Source organism: Sceloporus occidentalis, unplaced genomic scaffold, assembly GCF_023333645.1.
Source record: "Sceloporus occidentalis isolate IW3139 unplaced genomic scaffold, rSceOcc1.0.p SCAF_83, whole genome shotgun sequence".
Lineage (NCBI taxonomy): Eukaryota > Metazoa > Chordata > Lepidosauria > Squamata > Phrynosomatidae > Sceloporus > Sceloporus occidentalis.
In genome coordinates, this window is record NW_028317063.1 from 794880 (window position 1) to 811968 (window position 17089).

At 39.8% G+C, this 17089-nt stretch overlaps 1 protein-coding gene across 1 annotated transcript in view; it reads right to left on the reverse strand.

Moving 5' to 3' along the window:
• Positions 1–417: 417 nt before the first annotated feature.
• LOC149285170 (C-X-C chemokine receptor type 4-B) overlaps positions 418–17089 on the reverse strand; it is a 63642-nt gene continuing 46970 nt past the window's right edge. The window contains exon 2 of the mRNA XM_089495715.1: positions 418–1488. Within this exon, the coding sequence (XP_089351841.1) occupies positions 418–1488 (1071 nt within the window). The remainder of the gene's footprint in view (positions 1489–17089) is intronic.

Genomic DNA, 17089 nt, shown 5'->3' on the forward strand with positions numbered 1-17089 from the left:
TGTTTTAATTATTTCTTTTTTGACCATGGAACATAGTCATAAATCGAATAAATAAAATATGAAAGAAAGGCATAGGTAGGAATTTGTGTGGAACATAGATTGGGTGTATGGTCCGCTCTGCTTGTTCTAGAAGATAAAACACTAAAAAAAGATAAATTCCAAATTAAAAATCAGAAACCAGGGCATTAACATAATAAATTTATTGTGAACCATTCCATAGTCCACAGGGCCTGCCTACAAAAGAAAAGTACATAAAACATAAAATATTTCATATAAATTAGGCAATGATACATCATTGTCGTTAAACAACCAATAGGAATTCATATAGCAAATTATATATATATAAATTTATATATTTACACACTGATAGGTGATCAGTCTTTTGCCTCTAAAGGAGTCCTTGTAAATTAAGTACTGTTAGCTGGAATGGAAACTCGAGGACTCGGATTCTGTTGAAACTGATGAAAGTCCAGCGCGTTTTTTGGATAATATTTTGAGGCTTGAACCTCTACTGACTGATGTAAAGGCGTTTTGAGCCGACGTCTTGAACTTGGCCCCAAGGAAGGCGTATAATATAGGGTTGAGGCAACAGTGGAAGAAAGCTAAAGCTTCAGTTATGGATATCCACTTGTGTATTACTGCTTCCAGTACGCAATCGTGCTCGATTATTCCGAGCAGCATGAACGTGTCGGTGGTCAGGCATATGTAGTAGGGAAGCCAACACGCAAAGAAGGCAAGGATGAGGATGACGGTGGTCTTTAGGGCTTTGCGTTTCTGATGACCCTTGGAGTGTGAAAGTTTGGAGATAATGACACAATAGCAGGTCAGAATTATAAGTCCAGGCAAGACGAGTCCAACTGTTATATGCAGAAACCGGAAGCCAATGGTCCAATTGTCCCGTTGGTCGAGCGGGTAGATGCGGTCACACACGTAGTAGCCATCTTCGTCGCTCACGCTGGCAAACACCAAGTCAGGGACCGTCAAAAGCAAAGCCGGCAGCCATACGCCGGCATACACCACTTTCTCAGCTAAAAGTTTCCGCGACCCTTGGCTGTTGGTGGCATGGACGATCGCCAGGTAGCGATCAAGACTTATAAACGCCAAGATCAAGACACTGCTGTATAGGTTAACGGTGTAAATGACATGGACGGCCTTGCATAGAAATTCTTTAAAATACCATCCAATGGCGGCATCTACTGACCAAAACGGTAGCGTGAAGACAAAGAGAAGGTCGGCGACCGACAGGTGTAGCCGATACTTATCGGTCATGGTTCTCGATTTCTTTTGGTAGCCCATAACCAATACGACCAGTCCATTCCCGATGATTCCCAGCAGGAATATGAAAGAATAAATGGTCGGCAGAAAAATTCGGTTGAAGTCGTTGTTCTCCTGTGAGAAACATGGGCTTCGGAAGTCATCGAAATCTTCCGAACCATTTATCTCAGTGCTGTTATCTTCTGTAAAGCTTATATCGATGCCACCGGAAAACTGTAATGAACAATGAGAAAGAGTTATAAGTTTCAGTTCAAAGTTACCATAATGTGCAATAATTTACTAAAACCACATGGTGGTAAAAGAGACCAATATGAGATTACTGGTTATGTATTCGGGAAGAGGGTTCCATCCCTGAATTCCATAGAACCCTAGAGACAAGGGGGTGACTGTATCTACACAACCTTTCACAAACTGGGCTGTTACGTACTGGAGGGCGATGGCGTGCGTTCCGTAACATTCTACAAAGCATTTTCTTTGGAATTTTAACTTCAAGATGTTACGCATGGTCCATGTTATGGATTCCCTCTATAATCTCCCAGAAGCAGAAGCCGTTAAAAAAAAACAAAAAACAAAAAAACCCTTTTCCACTTTTCCTTGAATTTGAAAAAAAAATGCCAAATTCGGAACAATTTGCTGCTTATAGAGGGGCAGAGTGATAGGCATTAAGTTACAGACTCAAGTGACATTTCTACTTGTGGATCGAAAGTAAATTTGATCCCAGGGCAAACATTTAGAGAATGAGCGAAGATATGCATTGAATTTAAAGAGAATTCAGTGTATTACAACAGTGTAATTAAAATTAATTAATACTACATATAATCACACATACAATAAATAAATATATTATTATTATTATATACTTTAATGTTATATCACAACAATGGGAACCTTTTCTAAAATATTTAGTATTACTGCCAGCAGAGAAGGTATTTAGAGGTGGTCGAGCGGCAGGACTGTAAATCCAATCAGTATGAGAAAAAAAAGCTCATGGATGACTTAGACTGATGGGAGTGAATATTAAAAAAAGAGCCATGGTTTAATGGGGAGCTTTGCCAACAGCTGGGGTGCAAGCAAATCAACAATGACATAATGATGATGTGTTAATGAGACTGACGGATCTGCTGAATGCTGGCCTGCTGTCTGTCACATATAGAGACCCATATGCTGGGATTGCTGCATTATGTCGTAATCCAGTTTCCTCCACTGAGCTGAAGTTTTTCTGTTTTTTTTGTTGTTGCTGGGGTTTGACAGGACATTTCTTATAATGTTCTTGTATAAAAAGGAAGTGAACAGATCAACTGCCAGTGGTTTAGGGTTAGAGGGGATTTCAAAACAAAAAAAAGGGAAAAAAAGGCGCTTTTTTCAATTCTCAGAATTTCCAAAATCTTCCAGGGGTATGGTGTGCAATGCAAGGAATAATCTGCTCATAGTTTGCATTATATATATATATATTATTTGTGTTTTGTTTTGTTTTTGTATTAACACCTCCAATAAACAGGACTGGATTTTTTTTTACAGATACAGATATTTCCAGAAATATTCTTGCTGTGTGTCTTAACTACATTTACTGTTTAATTAATAAAGAGTAGCAAGCCCACCATTAAAAAAAAATCACAAGTCCACATGAGACTGTGAGACCCCACATCTATTTAAAAGACCCCAGTTAAAGGCTTTGATACAATGTGTCATGCAGCTGATACATGCCAGGTCTATTCCAGAGAACTTTGATACTCTTTTTTTAATAGAATAAGGGGAAATGGACCCAATATCAGTAACATGGAGCTCAAAAAAGAAATAAAATAAAGGATTATTATTATTAACAAAAATAATGAAATTAATATTCATTAATGATGACAATTTAAACAGAGCTTTTGGCTGGTATCACCCAGGCTGCCCAGGTAGAGAGGTCTTTGTCAGCATTAATATCTGATATCAGGACCATAACCACAAGCCAGAGAGGGACCTTTCAGCTTCACACCCAAATACACCCAGTGGGTTTAGGGCCCGGTTACCCAGCAGATCCTGCACACTGCCGGGCACAGCACCGATCACCCTTAGTACATAACTCCATTCTCACCAGCTAAGCCCAGTACACTGTGACTTGATCCAGCGAGTACCAGTATCTGCTCCCAGATTACATACAACCTGCAGTGTAGTCAGTGCCATTTACCTATACCCAGCCTACACTCACTCACCCATACACAAGCTACACCCATTCACTCACCTTTACCCAGCATACACACATTTACTCACCTATACACAAGCTACATCCATTCACTCACCTATACACAAGCTACCCTCTGCCAGCAGTCAGTGCCACTCACTTGTACCCAGACTTAATCAGTGTCACTCACTTATACCCAAGGCTAGACTCATTCACTCACCTATACACAAGCTACACCCCGGACTGTCTCGGTGTATCAGGACACAGCGCTACCACATAGATCAAATCCCAACAACCCCCCAAACTGGGAACATCCCTTAACCCTCACTATATCCCAGTAACACCTTCCCTGCACTAAAGGGTTAAAGGGTATAGGCAAGTCTTGTCTCTTGTCTCGGGTTCCTTACCACGTCCATTGCGGCAGATCTCCGAATCCAGAGCGGGGCTGATGCTGGGAGCGCTTAGTGTGAGTTGCGATCTGTGTGATCAGGAGGCAGCCCAGTATATATATATATAGAGGAGGCTGCCCAGTTTACACACCGGCACCCGCCCAGTATACCCAGTCACCCGCCCAGTCCGCCCCCCACTCACCAGTCCCATCCTGCATACAATAGCTGCTAATTTCACTGCCTCCCACCTCCTGTTGTTCCTCTGCAGCTGGCTCTGGGCTCTTTCTTTAAGATAAGCATCTGTAAAAAACATCATTTACAGGGGCACCCCAGCCTGTGCCTTTAAATACCCCTGCTGGGGGCATCTGGAGGGGCTTTTATTTTATCACATATACTGACACGGGATTGCAGGGGATCTTGGCCAGTTTATATATAACTGTACAGAACAGCTAACAAAGATAGACTAGATATATCTATTATATCTATCTATCTATCTATCTATCTATCTATCTATCTATCTATCTATCTATCTATCTATGTATGTATGGTTTCACTGTTGTTATATATAGACATATATTGTGTCTCCGCAGACATAACACGGACTGGAAGCTGTTTCCTTCTATAGAACTGTCTCTGGAATCGGCTCTCTGTATAGAGAGTTGTGAGGATGGGAGCGCGGCTGCTGACGTTGGGTCACCTGCTCAGGCTGGACGCATCATTTGGATCCGTATTTAATAAATGGTAATACACGGGGGCATATTTATAAAGGTAAGACTGAAGCAACTTGCTACCTTTGGTGCAATCGCCATGGCAGCCAGTGGCATAAGTATAGCCAAGTTTACATTTCCATCGTAAATGGCTTGGCATCAAGCATCGGCTCCCGTTCATTAAACAGGTGTAATGGTCAGTGGTCAGCATTTACGATGGGCTATGGAATTTGATACTTTGGTGCCTGCGGAGCTACCTTAGAGGCATATGAGCCAAGATGGACCCCCGACCAGCTTACAAAGCCCTCCGAATGCACCCAAAAAAGGAACAGGAGAGGGCGTTTAAATCAAACCATTAAAAGGGGTCCAGAGTTGCCTGGGACATTTGTTAAAATTTAATTGTTTTTTTAAAATTGTGTATTTAATGGACCTTTATTCCTGTACCAATTAAAAAAAAATATATGGGGGAAAAAACCCTAAAAATTACTTAAGGACTCTGGGATCAATCGGGTTTTGGAATAAAATCAGTTTCCAGCCTGTGTTTCCTCTTTAATTTTTTTTTTTTTATTTACCGAAGCTGGCTACGTGTGTTTTGTAGAAAGCGCTGATTTGTCCAAAAACCTGGGCTTTGAAATCCTTATCATTTGACTAATTTGTTGAGATTGTGGACTACTTTCTGTGACTCCCCAGACTGACTAATTAATGCGTGTTGCCTCAAGCTGTCAGAGAAAGCAGCGTCCTTTACCCAAAAAAATCTACTTTAAGGAACATTAGCATACGAAAAGCAACCACACTCATTGATCGGGGCATTTACGACGAATCCACGAATCCGCTCGGCTGGGCTGTGGCCCCGACGGTAACCGGTTCCTTCTACCGGTTCTACGCAATAACTATACCGGTTTTACTCAAATCCTGGCCATAGTTCCTGGAATGAGATCGTTTGGGGACCAAACAATTAAGTGGTAGGCTGTCCTTCAACCCAGAGCAAGACTATCCTTAAGGACCAATCTGCCCCATATGTAAAGGTTTTAGGGGGCCCCAGATTGGTACCTTGCCCAGGACTCTATGGGGTGGTAATCCCATAGGATCACCCCTTTGACCTGAGGTTCTTGAGGGACCCCGTTGTGCATGGACAATCTGCCCCATATGTAAAGGTTTTAGGGGGCCCCAGATTGGTACCTTGCCCAGGGCCCTATGGGGTGGTAATCCAGCTCTGCCTCACCCCTCCAACCCCATATGCAACAGAAGTCCATTGCGTTGGCCAACCTATGGCCAACGGGTCTACAAACCTGAAACCTCTGGGTGAAACCTAAAAAAAAATGTCAGCTGTGAAAATGCTCCTCAAATAGCAAACTTGTGAATTCTATAACTACAGAGATCTTGGGATCTAATTGAATTTCCCAAATTTATTGTAAAAACCGAATAAGAAGTTATCGAAGAAGTTTTGTAAGAATTTAACAAAATAACAGCACGGTCAGCTCTGGATTAGTTAGGATCGTATAATTGATGATCAGTTTATTCCTTCTCATAGCTATAAAGAAGTAAGACGCCATAAGTCGTGCTAACACCACCTATTGTATGCTGAATGGAGCTTACTGCTCCGCTAATCAGGCCACCAACCATTAACTCAGTTTTCTGGAGGGATATTACCCCTCTGGGGGTCTTTCTGGAGTCACTGGTTTACTTAACTCATGCCTCCTGAAGTTAATTTCCTCTAATAGTCAGCAGATAACGTATCTAACGAAGTTTATTCTCCGCATAGCTAATGGTTAGCCCGTACATTATTTGGGAATAACTATTTAAGTTTTCATTCATTTTAGTGAAGTTTTGATATTGTACCTTAAAATTATAGAAAGGTCAAGGAAAGACAATATGCATTTTCTATTAATACTAATTAATATATTAATACTATTTTTTAATATCTATAATTATTGTAATATTATTTTAATTCCCCTTAAATGTCGCATGTAATTTGCAGGTAATATCTGAATCATTATATTAAATAGAATATATATATATATATATATTTTATTTATTTTTTGTTATATTTACATATTAGCTTAGCTAAGATCAACTCTACTTTCTTTGCAATGTAGAGCAACATCTCTTAAAGGGACAGTATCACTTATTATATTACGGGCAGCATTGATACATAGATGCGCTTTCATCAACAAAGACATCATACTTCATCTTAAAGGGACAGTATCACTCATAACAAATAAATATTATATTATGGGTAGTATTGATACATAGATACGCTTTCATAAACAAAGACATCACAGCTCATCTTAAAGGGACAGTATCACTCATAACAAATAAACATATATTATAAGCAAAGTGGATACATAGGGGTGCTTTAATTCACAGAAGACACAACTTCTACAGTATCAGTCACAACAAATAAGCCTTATATTGTAAGCATGCTTTCATTAAAAAAGTGCAGCTTATCTTAAAGGGAAAGTATCACCCATAACAAAGAAACTTTACATTAAAGCTAATGTTGACATATAGGCATGCTTTAACAAAAATAACAACTCATTTAAGGGAATGGTTTCACTCATAACAAAAAATAACCCTTTTATTACATGCAATGTTGGTACATGAGTGTGCTTTAATTCACACAAAAAAACCCAACTCATCTTAAAGGGACAGTATCACTAAATGAGCACTATTACTGGTTATTCTTATTATTCCTTTAGAAATAAAGAAACTTTATATTGGAGGCAATATTGATACATAGGTGTACTTTAACACATCTATGATATAATGTAGTTCACCTCTTTTTCCAACAGTAAGATGTTGTATGCTCAAACTTTTAAATATTTTATTCTATACAGTTTAGATTACATTACATTTATTTTTATAGCGCCAGCAGATACTGTAGCGCTGTACCAAAATTTGTGCGCCCTAGTCTGGAAAACTAGATCACACGTTAGGACGCATATTTGGCTAACTTCATGTCTTCTGGTTTAGAAGGGTGAATTTTTTTTATGCAGACACAGAATTTGCTGGCAGATCGGCCCCATCGGCCCCCGTCTAGTCGCCCGGTTTTCCTGCTGTAAAGACTTAAACCTTAATCAGTCGTCGGTCTCACCTTAGATTCAGGAGCCGTATGCCGATCCCATGCATGTTTACATTTCCTCACTGTATCGGCCTCTACCACATCTCCTGGGAGGCCATTCCACTTATCTACCACCCTCTCAGTAAAGTTAAAATTTCTATACCATGTTAGGAATCCAGTTTATTGGCTATAATACATATAGCCCTCACCGACCCTTTTAACAAAAAAAACATGTCACTTGTAATGAGCCGGGACAATACAGAATCACCGCAGGGAACCTCTCAGCTGCACAGCGCAAAGCAGTGAAACTCATTGCATAAAGTGAATGCCGGGCTGCGGCTCTTCTGGACGGATGCAAATGAGATTTTATTGTTTGCGGTTCACTGATACCAGACAAGAACAGAAAAAAAAATCCCTGATAACATTATGGAAAATACGTGAAGTGTGAAGCCCCCCCCCCGCTGAAAGCCCACCCTTCAATTATTCCGATCAGACGCGTTAGAATCAATTTTATTTGTCACGTGTTTACGGGGACCCTATCAGGAATTTAATTGGGGCGATTATTCTTCAAAGTAATCAGTGTCCTGCAGGAAACATCTGTTGTCGATGCCCCTTGCGAAGGTGTGGAGTGTGGACTGATCACCCAGCTATTAGATAACGGGGATGATTGATACCAGTAGTAAACAGTGTCTATATCTGGGGTGTCCGAATCAGCCTCCGAGGGCCAGAATCCTCTCGGTGCGCTTAAAGGGACACAGGGTCCCAGGGAGCCCCCTAAACAATCACTTACTTTGTAACAACTTTTATATGCATTGCTCAATAATAAAAATGTTCTTGGCTTGAAGCAGCCAATCAGTGGCAAGAAAAGGCTCCAACGGTGCTTTCTGTTCATGGGGGTCTCAAGAGACCCCCAACACAGAACTGGAGCTGACTGGTAATAAGTATATCATGCAATGGCTGAAATCTCTCTTTAACATTATAATCGAGGATCCTCGTTAAATGCTTTTGAACAAGGCAAGGCTGCATGGCACTCAAAGAGTTAAACAGTAATCACCATTACCCCTCATACCTATGGCTTCCATATTCTGCCAATAACATTTGGGGGGGGGGGGTTCTGATTGATGGCCGGCTTTAATAATGGACCAAAAAAAAAGGCAAAACACTTAAAGGAAAAGCTCCTTTTAAGTGCAATGTTTCTAAGGGGTGAAGCTGTTTGTAGAAGTCATTAAGGTGAGTGATGGGCTGATTAAGGCTTTCTCATCACAGAGAGATAGGAAAGTACATCTGGACACTTGCAAATTAGCATTCATTGAGTGCATTACCCTATTTCCAGACTCCGGGTCTCCTTCTAGCGGCTGGATATACAAAAAGAACCCGAAAAAACCCAAATATTACCATTATATGCGTTACGATCAATTATACGTCTTTATTGCGTTTACATACAGATCGACAGCAAGCAGCCCACAGCAACTGAATTCTGCGCTGATAACCATCACTAACGTTCTTATTGTTTCCACGCGATACTGGTTTGTTTATGTTTTTGCAGCTATGACATCATAGCTGACTTCACAAACTCATGGGCATCTCCTATGATCACTCATAGGGCTCATAGGGAATATTTTTGAATCTAATGCGACAACGTACCCCACAGCTAAATATACCTCCTGCATGGGGGGGGTGAAGAAAAGGAGCAAATGCCCATGGAGGGATTCTGCAGAAGGGAGGAGGAGGCTATACCGATATTTAAAGGGACTTCTCAGCTACTATATGCATTAACGTAAATCTAATGGCGGGAGTGTAAATCTGTTATTTAAAGAGGATAGGGCTCCTTTACATACAGACTGGCTTCTGTGCAACCAAAATGCTAGAACATTTTTTGAAACATGCGAGTAGCTTATGCCGCTTACAAAGCACTCATCTGATCCAAATGGCTTTTCATACCATTCCGTTCGTTACAGAATCACAATGATAATTCCAACCGAAAGGCGATCTTCCATCTGTTTGAGTGAAATAATGGGGGAAATTGGGAAACCAAAGCCTCTCAAACAAAGTGAAGAAAACAGGCATTGTTCTACTTTCATGAAAAAGCATCCCCGTGGGTTCGTTGGGATTTACTCAAAGGGGGTAGCTGAGAAGACCCTAATTTGGGTCCGTTCATTGTATCATGGTGCGTCTGCAGAGGAATGGGAGGGAGCGGTGAGATTTATGTAGTAATCCGGGTTAACGGGCAGGTCAGATGTTGGGTAACGGGTGGTAAAAAAAATATTTATCAATACCCAACCCATCTAACGATCTTAGACAGGTACCCGCCATCATGCAGAGTATTTATCACAACCTCTTTTCATAAAGACATTGATTGGTCTTCAATCAGATATTGATTAATTAATAAGGGACCAATGGAAAAACATAGATATGAAGAAAAGATGGAGACGACAGCATTTACTGGCTGGGGGGGGGACTAGGGCGGCAGTGGTTGCCCCTCTAGGGGTATATCCTGGAACATTACTTTGTAGTGAGGTCATAGGAGGTCATCTGATGTAAACATTACAAGGCTTGGAACACTAATGGCCGTGGAATATGTTGAGTTCTTTTTAGAATGCTGTTTTTAACCAATCAATATAATAAATAAATAAATAAAAAGTCTGACTTTCTATAAATTATTTATGCTTTATTAGTAAATTGTGCGTTAAGCACAACACCTAATGTGTATCTTTCTTGGATAAGCTCCATGAAGTTTACAAACTTATGCTAATATGCTTTTGTCTCTTTAATAAGATTACAACATCACAGCGATGCTTTCCTGCTGTAGAGACGTTGGCGCAGCCATGTTTACTGCGATACGTGTAAAATAATTCAACAAAACAGAAGAAAATTTAGTAAATAATAATAAAACAAAAAATTCCCCCAAAAACTAGCACTTCCTTTAACCGAGTAATAAAAAAGCTCAAACCAGGGTAATTTTGAGTCAAGAGACGTTATATTTTTTTTTTTACAAATTTTTATTTTCACTTTGCTTTTAAATTTTACAGCCAGACTGCACAAAGAAACCCTCCCCCTTAAAAAAAAAAATCCTCCCCGAAAAAAACAAATAAAATCAAAAGATTAAAGCAAAACGGTATCATTTAAAATAATAGTCCTTTCATAAATAAATAAATAAATATGGTGTTTAGGCAAAAAATACCTGTTATTTTTTTAAATCAAATAAAAAAAAAAAATGCTTTTTATTAAAAAAAACATATACATACAGTTTTTATACCATAGGGAGTAGTATATGTAAAAGTGTTGGAAAAACTAATTTATGCGCCAAAGAACCCCCCCCAACAAAAAAAAATCAAAAAAAATCAAAAGATGATTGCAAAATGATATAATTTTAAATAATAATCCTTATGTTAAAAAAATATGGTGTTTGGACAAAAAAACCCAGCTTTTAATTTTTTTAAATTAAATAAATAACTTTTATTAAAAAAAAATGTGTACAATTTTTATACCACTGGAGGGTGGTTTGTAATTTATGCGTCATGTATAATAGATGCAGATTTTTCAAACATTCAGGAGTAATTCTGATCATTCTACGTCTCTCTTTTCATTGTGTTCAGAAAATTTTAGATGCTTCGCCCTCTTTTGTTACAACGCGAAGGATCTCATACGTGCTGCCGGTATCTGACGGCACAAGCAACAGGGATATCCAACACAAGACTAAACAAGAGCTGATGGAATTGATATGACGTCCGTGGGCAGATGGTCTGCTGCGGGATAGATAGCAGTAAGCGTCCCTTGCTTGGGATCAGGTGTACGGCGGTGGTTTTAATCCAGATATGTCAGTCTCTAAAGCTAGCAATCTCTGCTGGCTGGCTCCATCCCATCTCATTAGCCCACCCTTGTCACAAATAAAAGGCTCTTTCTTCTCTTTGTTCATAAATATGGAATAAGCTTCGGCGACTCCTATGGAGGATTAACAGTAACAGTAAACAACAACGTTAACGTTAACAGATTACCAAATTGCGGAAAACACGAGGACACGTGATGTAATAGTACAGAAGGAGAAGGGTTCCCTGGCCCTGAGAGTTTACAATCTATTGGGAATGAGACAGAGATTGAATCTGAAAATTGTGCTAAGCAATCCAGGGGTTAAATCTTGCTTGCATATGCTTTTCATTAGGTTCTTTTTATTTATAAAGATTAAGTGGAGCCGAATTAACAATGCGCCATATTAATCAATTAATAGGATTTTTTTTTTAGTTTTGATAAATCCGTTCATGGATTGGCTGTTTGATTTAGAATTTCTAAATTACTTAAGAATGTAAGGATTTTAGCTGAATTATCTCAGTGTAAATTAAGTTACCATTTTTATCCGGACATAATCCATGTGAAATATTTATTATCATATTGCTAATATTTATACACTCGTGATTTTTTTTAAAGAATGTTTTTTTTAATATACATTTAAAATGATTCCCTTTTATGTCAGGTTCAGTGAAAAAGAAATAATTAGTTTAAATATAAATATTTGGTTTTACATCCAATTTTTCATCTCTTTTTAAAAAAAAAAAATACATTTATTTAATAATGAATATATCTGGAAATGATTGAGGACCAAATAAGGTTAGAAAATATCTGTCCACTTTTTTTTCCTTTTTGTTTTTTAAATTTGACATTAAATTTTTGCAAAAAAAAAAAAAAAAAGAATACAATTTTTTTTTCACACATTTAGAAAAATAAATCCAAACAATTGAATTTTCTACGTCAGAGATGGCATTGGTTGTACATTGTGTACCCCGGTCATGACATTATTGGCATAGTCATTTTGTTTGTCTCAGAAATCAATATGTTCCATAATATAATTTTGATACATATGGAAGCTACATGATGGGTTCTCCCCCGAATTATTGGACTCACACCCCCACGGCTTTCCCCATACATTGCCATGGACGGGTGTCTTTGTATGCGCATGGTATCCAAAGATAAAACTAATCTTTTCATTGAAAGAATCCCTTTTTTGTGTTTCCCCTCCACATAAACATATTCAGCATCATCTGGTAGACTTGGCAGGATTCTAACGTAGTAAATTAGTGAGCTGAGTACAAGGAATCAGCCCAGGGATTTCTAAATTACATTTAATAAACCGTGAAAGCTGATGTTTGTTGGCCCCCCAAGGGATGGAATAGGCAGGTGCTTTCTAGAACAGGCTGAGCAGAATAAGAGTTAAAAGCTTAAAGGGGAAGTCCTGTGGAAAAACAACTATTTTTATTTGAGCTGTGTACAGTGATAACCCTCTGTGCTGTATACAGTAATATACACCCAGCGCTGTATACAGTAATATAACCCCCGCCAGAGCTGTTTACAGTAACAACCCCCAGTGCTGTATACAATAATATAACCTCCCAGTGCTGTATACAGTAATATAACCCCCAGCGCTGTATACAGTAATATAACCCCCCAGTGCTGTATACAGTAATATAACCCCAGCGCTGTATACAGTAATATAACCCCCAGTGCTGTATACAGTAATATAACCCCCCAGCGCTGTATACAGTAATATAACCCCCAGTGCTGTATACAATAATATAACCCCCCAGCGCTGTATACAGTAATATAACCCCCCAGAGCTGTTTACAGTAACAACCCCCAGTGCTGTATACAATAATATAACCCCCCAGCGCTGTATACAGTAATATAACCCCCCAGCGCTGTATACAGTAATATAACCCCCCAGCGCTGTATACAGTAATAACCCCCCCCAGAGCTGTATATAGTAATAACCCCCAGCGCTTTATACAATAATAACCCCCAACGCTGTACACAGTAATATAACACCCCAGCGCTGTACACAGTAATATAACCCCCAGCGCTGTATACAGTAATAACCCCCCCAGAGCTGTATACAGTAATATAACCCCAAGCGCTGTATACAGTTATAACCCCCCCAGAGCTGTATACAGTAATAACCCCCAGCGCTTTATACAATAATAACCCCCAGCGCTGTATACAGTAATATAACCCCCAGCGCTGTATACAGTAATATAACCCCCCAGCGCTGTATACAGTAATATAACCCCCAGCGCTGTATACAGTAATATAACCCCCAGCGCTGTATACAGTAATATAACCCCAGCGCTGTATACAGTAATATAACCCCCAGCGCTGTATACAGTAATATAACCCCCCAGCGCTGTATACAGTAATATAACCCCCAGCGCTGTATACAGTAATATAACCCCCCAGCACTGTATACAGCAATATAATCCCCAGCGCTGTATACAGTAATATAACCCCAGCGCTGTATACAGTAATATAACCCCCAGCGCTGTATACAGTAATATAACCCCCCAGCACTGTATACAGTAATATAACCCCCAGCGCTGTATACAGTAATATAACCCCCAGCGCTGTATACAGTAATATAATCACCCAGCGCTGTATAATTTTGAATTCTGTCCAGTGGCATGCGTCCTTAAAAGGGGGCACGGCAGGTTATGATGGATCAGGGTGCAGAGGGAATCAGTCTGCATGGTTTTCTCCCCAACTTGCTCAGTGATGGCCCATGTCCACTAAGGTCTGAGTCATACAGATGAGGACACTTGAATCTCTAGCTTGTAAAGAAATACATGGTTGTGCTAAAAGTATGCCTTATTCTGGTTTGTCCCAAAAAAGTAAGCATCTGGTTGTGATCCTGCTTAGAATCAGCGAAGGTTTTTGTTATATGGATACATATAGGCAAATACTTGTAATACACAACGTGGTGAATACTGATGACCTGGTTTGTAGAGGGAGCTGTGAAGGACATCATTGTCTATTCATGGGCACCATATTTGACCATAATGAGCTTGGGACACCAGTGACATTGGACACGTTGGGCACACCTTATTACATAAGACAAAAATAAAACAGAAAAGGAACCCACACGCAAACTATCTGACAGCCCAGACTGATGTAACCTAAAGTTTTGCTACTTTTTTAATAATAGAAAAACCCAAAAGTGACTTTTGTTACCCCAAATATATAAATTTATGTAGGAGACTGTGCAGCTTGTCATATCAGTATACATTTGCTTTGCAGGGTTCTTTAATCTTGATCCGAACTTCTTGACATAAATTACTTTTACATGAAAGGCATGACCTACAAAAGTGATAAAAATGAAGACTTTGCCAGGAGGGCTCCTAATCTCTCCGTTTGAAGAAGGCTGTCTGCTTTCACTGGCTGGATGAACCTGTAATTAAATGTTTATGGCCTGTCTACGTTTTAAGTGCTACTACTATCCCTCTAGGGCTGAAAAGTCTCTGTTTTACCAGATCCCCATCTCATGCTCTCGCACCTTAAGATATCCCAGGCTTTGATTTTAATATCGTTCTCTCAAGAGATGTCTCCTCTCCCTTTACTGCCGGAGACTCGTACACGTAGACAGGGCGAGATGATCAGGAAGGAGCCTTCAGAGAAAGGCGCAGAGACAAGTGGCTCACTCATTGATCTTTGAGAGTCTGGGGTCACCTTGTAGAGGTCGGTGGATCACTTGAAGGAGCTATGAAGGTTATATGATCGCTCCTGGATAACACTCTTAATCTGCCCCAGAAATGAAGTGTATGGGGAATTAGAATAGGAGAGGAAAAAGATTTTGACCCGTGTAATTCTTCCCATTCCATCTCTCCGAGCCACCTTCTTCCCATGCTGACCCATCTTGACCCATCTGGACCCATCTCTGTTGCCTTGCATTTTCCCTCTTTTGTGATCCCCTTTCTAGGTACTCAAGTATTATTTGCTCATAATGCTGATCTCTTTGGGTCCTACACACCAAAGGTGTCTGCTTAATCATCTAGCAAGGTTAATTACTCAATATTATATTATCTCCATCTCATTTCTTGAGCTTGATGGCTTTCTGGCTGCCATTTCCCCCCATCTTGTGCCTTATATCCACTGAAAAAAAAGAGCAAATTGAAGTTATGCTGCTATGGTTTATAGAGCGATGAGAATGATAGTACACGTTAAGTTGGAGGTGGGAGAGGTCACAATAGGCCCCTCACACCCAAAGGTAAATGACTTTATTCCAGCCCTACCAATTAGCCAACACCCTTATCATTATTGCATATCTCTTTACTAGGCTTTCAATCACAGAACAGAAGAGCGTTACATGGCTAAGTGGTTTCTCTTTACTCCTGCGATGGCCTGAGGGTCCCAATGAGTTGCAAGGCGAAAGCTGCACTCCTATAATGTTAAAAGCTTTATCCAGGTTTAGTGTGTATGAAAAGTGTTAAGTATTAGGGGATTAGAGAACAAAAAAATTCATCATTGATTTGATTGGAGACCATTGAGAAAAACGTAGAGATTTTATCAGGCAGATTGAAATAGGCCAGCATTATGAAATCAATATCCCGTCCTGAAGTCCTCTCCTCTTCTCATCCACCATCTAGTGAAGGTCTGCCTGAACCATTTAACAACAATCAGAAACGTAATTAATAATAGGGGAGAGATAACTTCATGGGAAGGAATAACCATGCAGATCCTGAGAACAGAAAGGAAAGATACCCTTCCCAATGATAATGCTTATTTTATTCTGTTAACACAACTACATGGGTTAACGTAGAGTGAAAAATATAGGATTTTGGAAAAGTGATGGATCCTTAGAGGTTTTACAGGGAACCATGAAGCCAAAGCCTGGCTTTCCGTGCTTTAAAACCAGATTCTTGGTTTTCCTGACAACACCACCCCTGGGTGACCACTGCTTTCTCTCCAAATGGGCAAAGCATGTTTTGAAGTAAGGATTGAGGGCTTTACCCCTGTAGCAAGGTGTAAATTTGGGGACATGGATAACAGGATCTGGTGGTGGCCGTTCCACAAGATTGAAGAATTGGAATCCTGGTGCATGCCATTGCCACCAACAGAGAGAACCTCGATGTGTAGACCATGGATTTTCTACCTATTCAAATAAATACCCTTTCTATGTCCGTAGTTACAACATCATTTTGGCGCTTGATAGTATCTGTTGTATAATAACTGGTTATTTCTTCAATACGGCCCTGAGTCGTTTGTTTCGACATCAGAATTTGCAACAATTAATGTAACAGTATCAGGGTTCTCCACCCGGCATTGACGGTCTTTCAATCCTGGCAATTGAGTTTTGCCGTCCGAGACACGCTTGGTCCCAGTTGCGACGCGGCCCCATCGTCTAACCACACAGCGGTTAAGCAACTTTCGTGAGGTTAAAAGCTACGGAACAGAAGCTGTTTTCCTTCTGAGAGCTGTGAGTTCAAGTTGAAAACACGTCCACCTGTGGTTACATTTTAACGGATTTTTGCTTGTGGTTTTTTTTTTTTAGAAGATATGGGGCAATATTTTTGGATGCAAATAAAAGTAGAATGAAACAGTTACGTGAAGTCATTGGGGAAGGAGGGTTAAGCGTAGATGGGGAGCTGTATATTTCACTTTTGTACAGCTGGAGAGGAGAAAAAAACAAACTAGTTGAGTTTTTGTTTCGGTGTCAAATCCCAACCACAGTATCAGC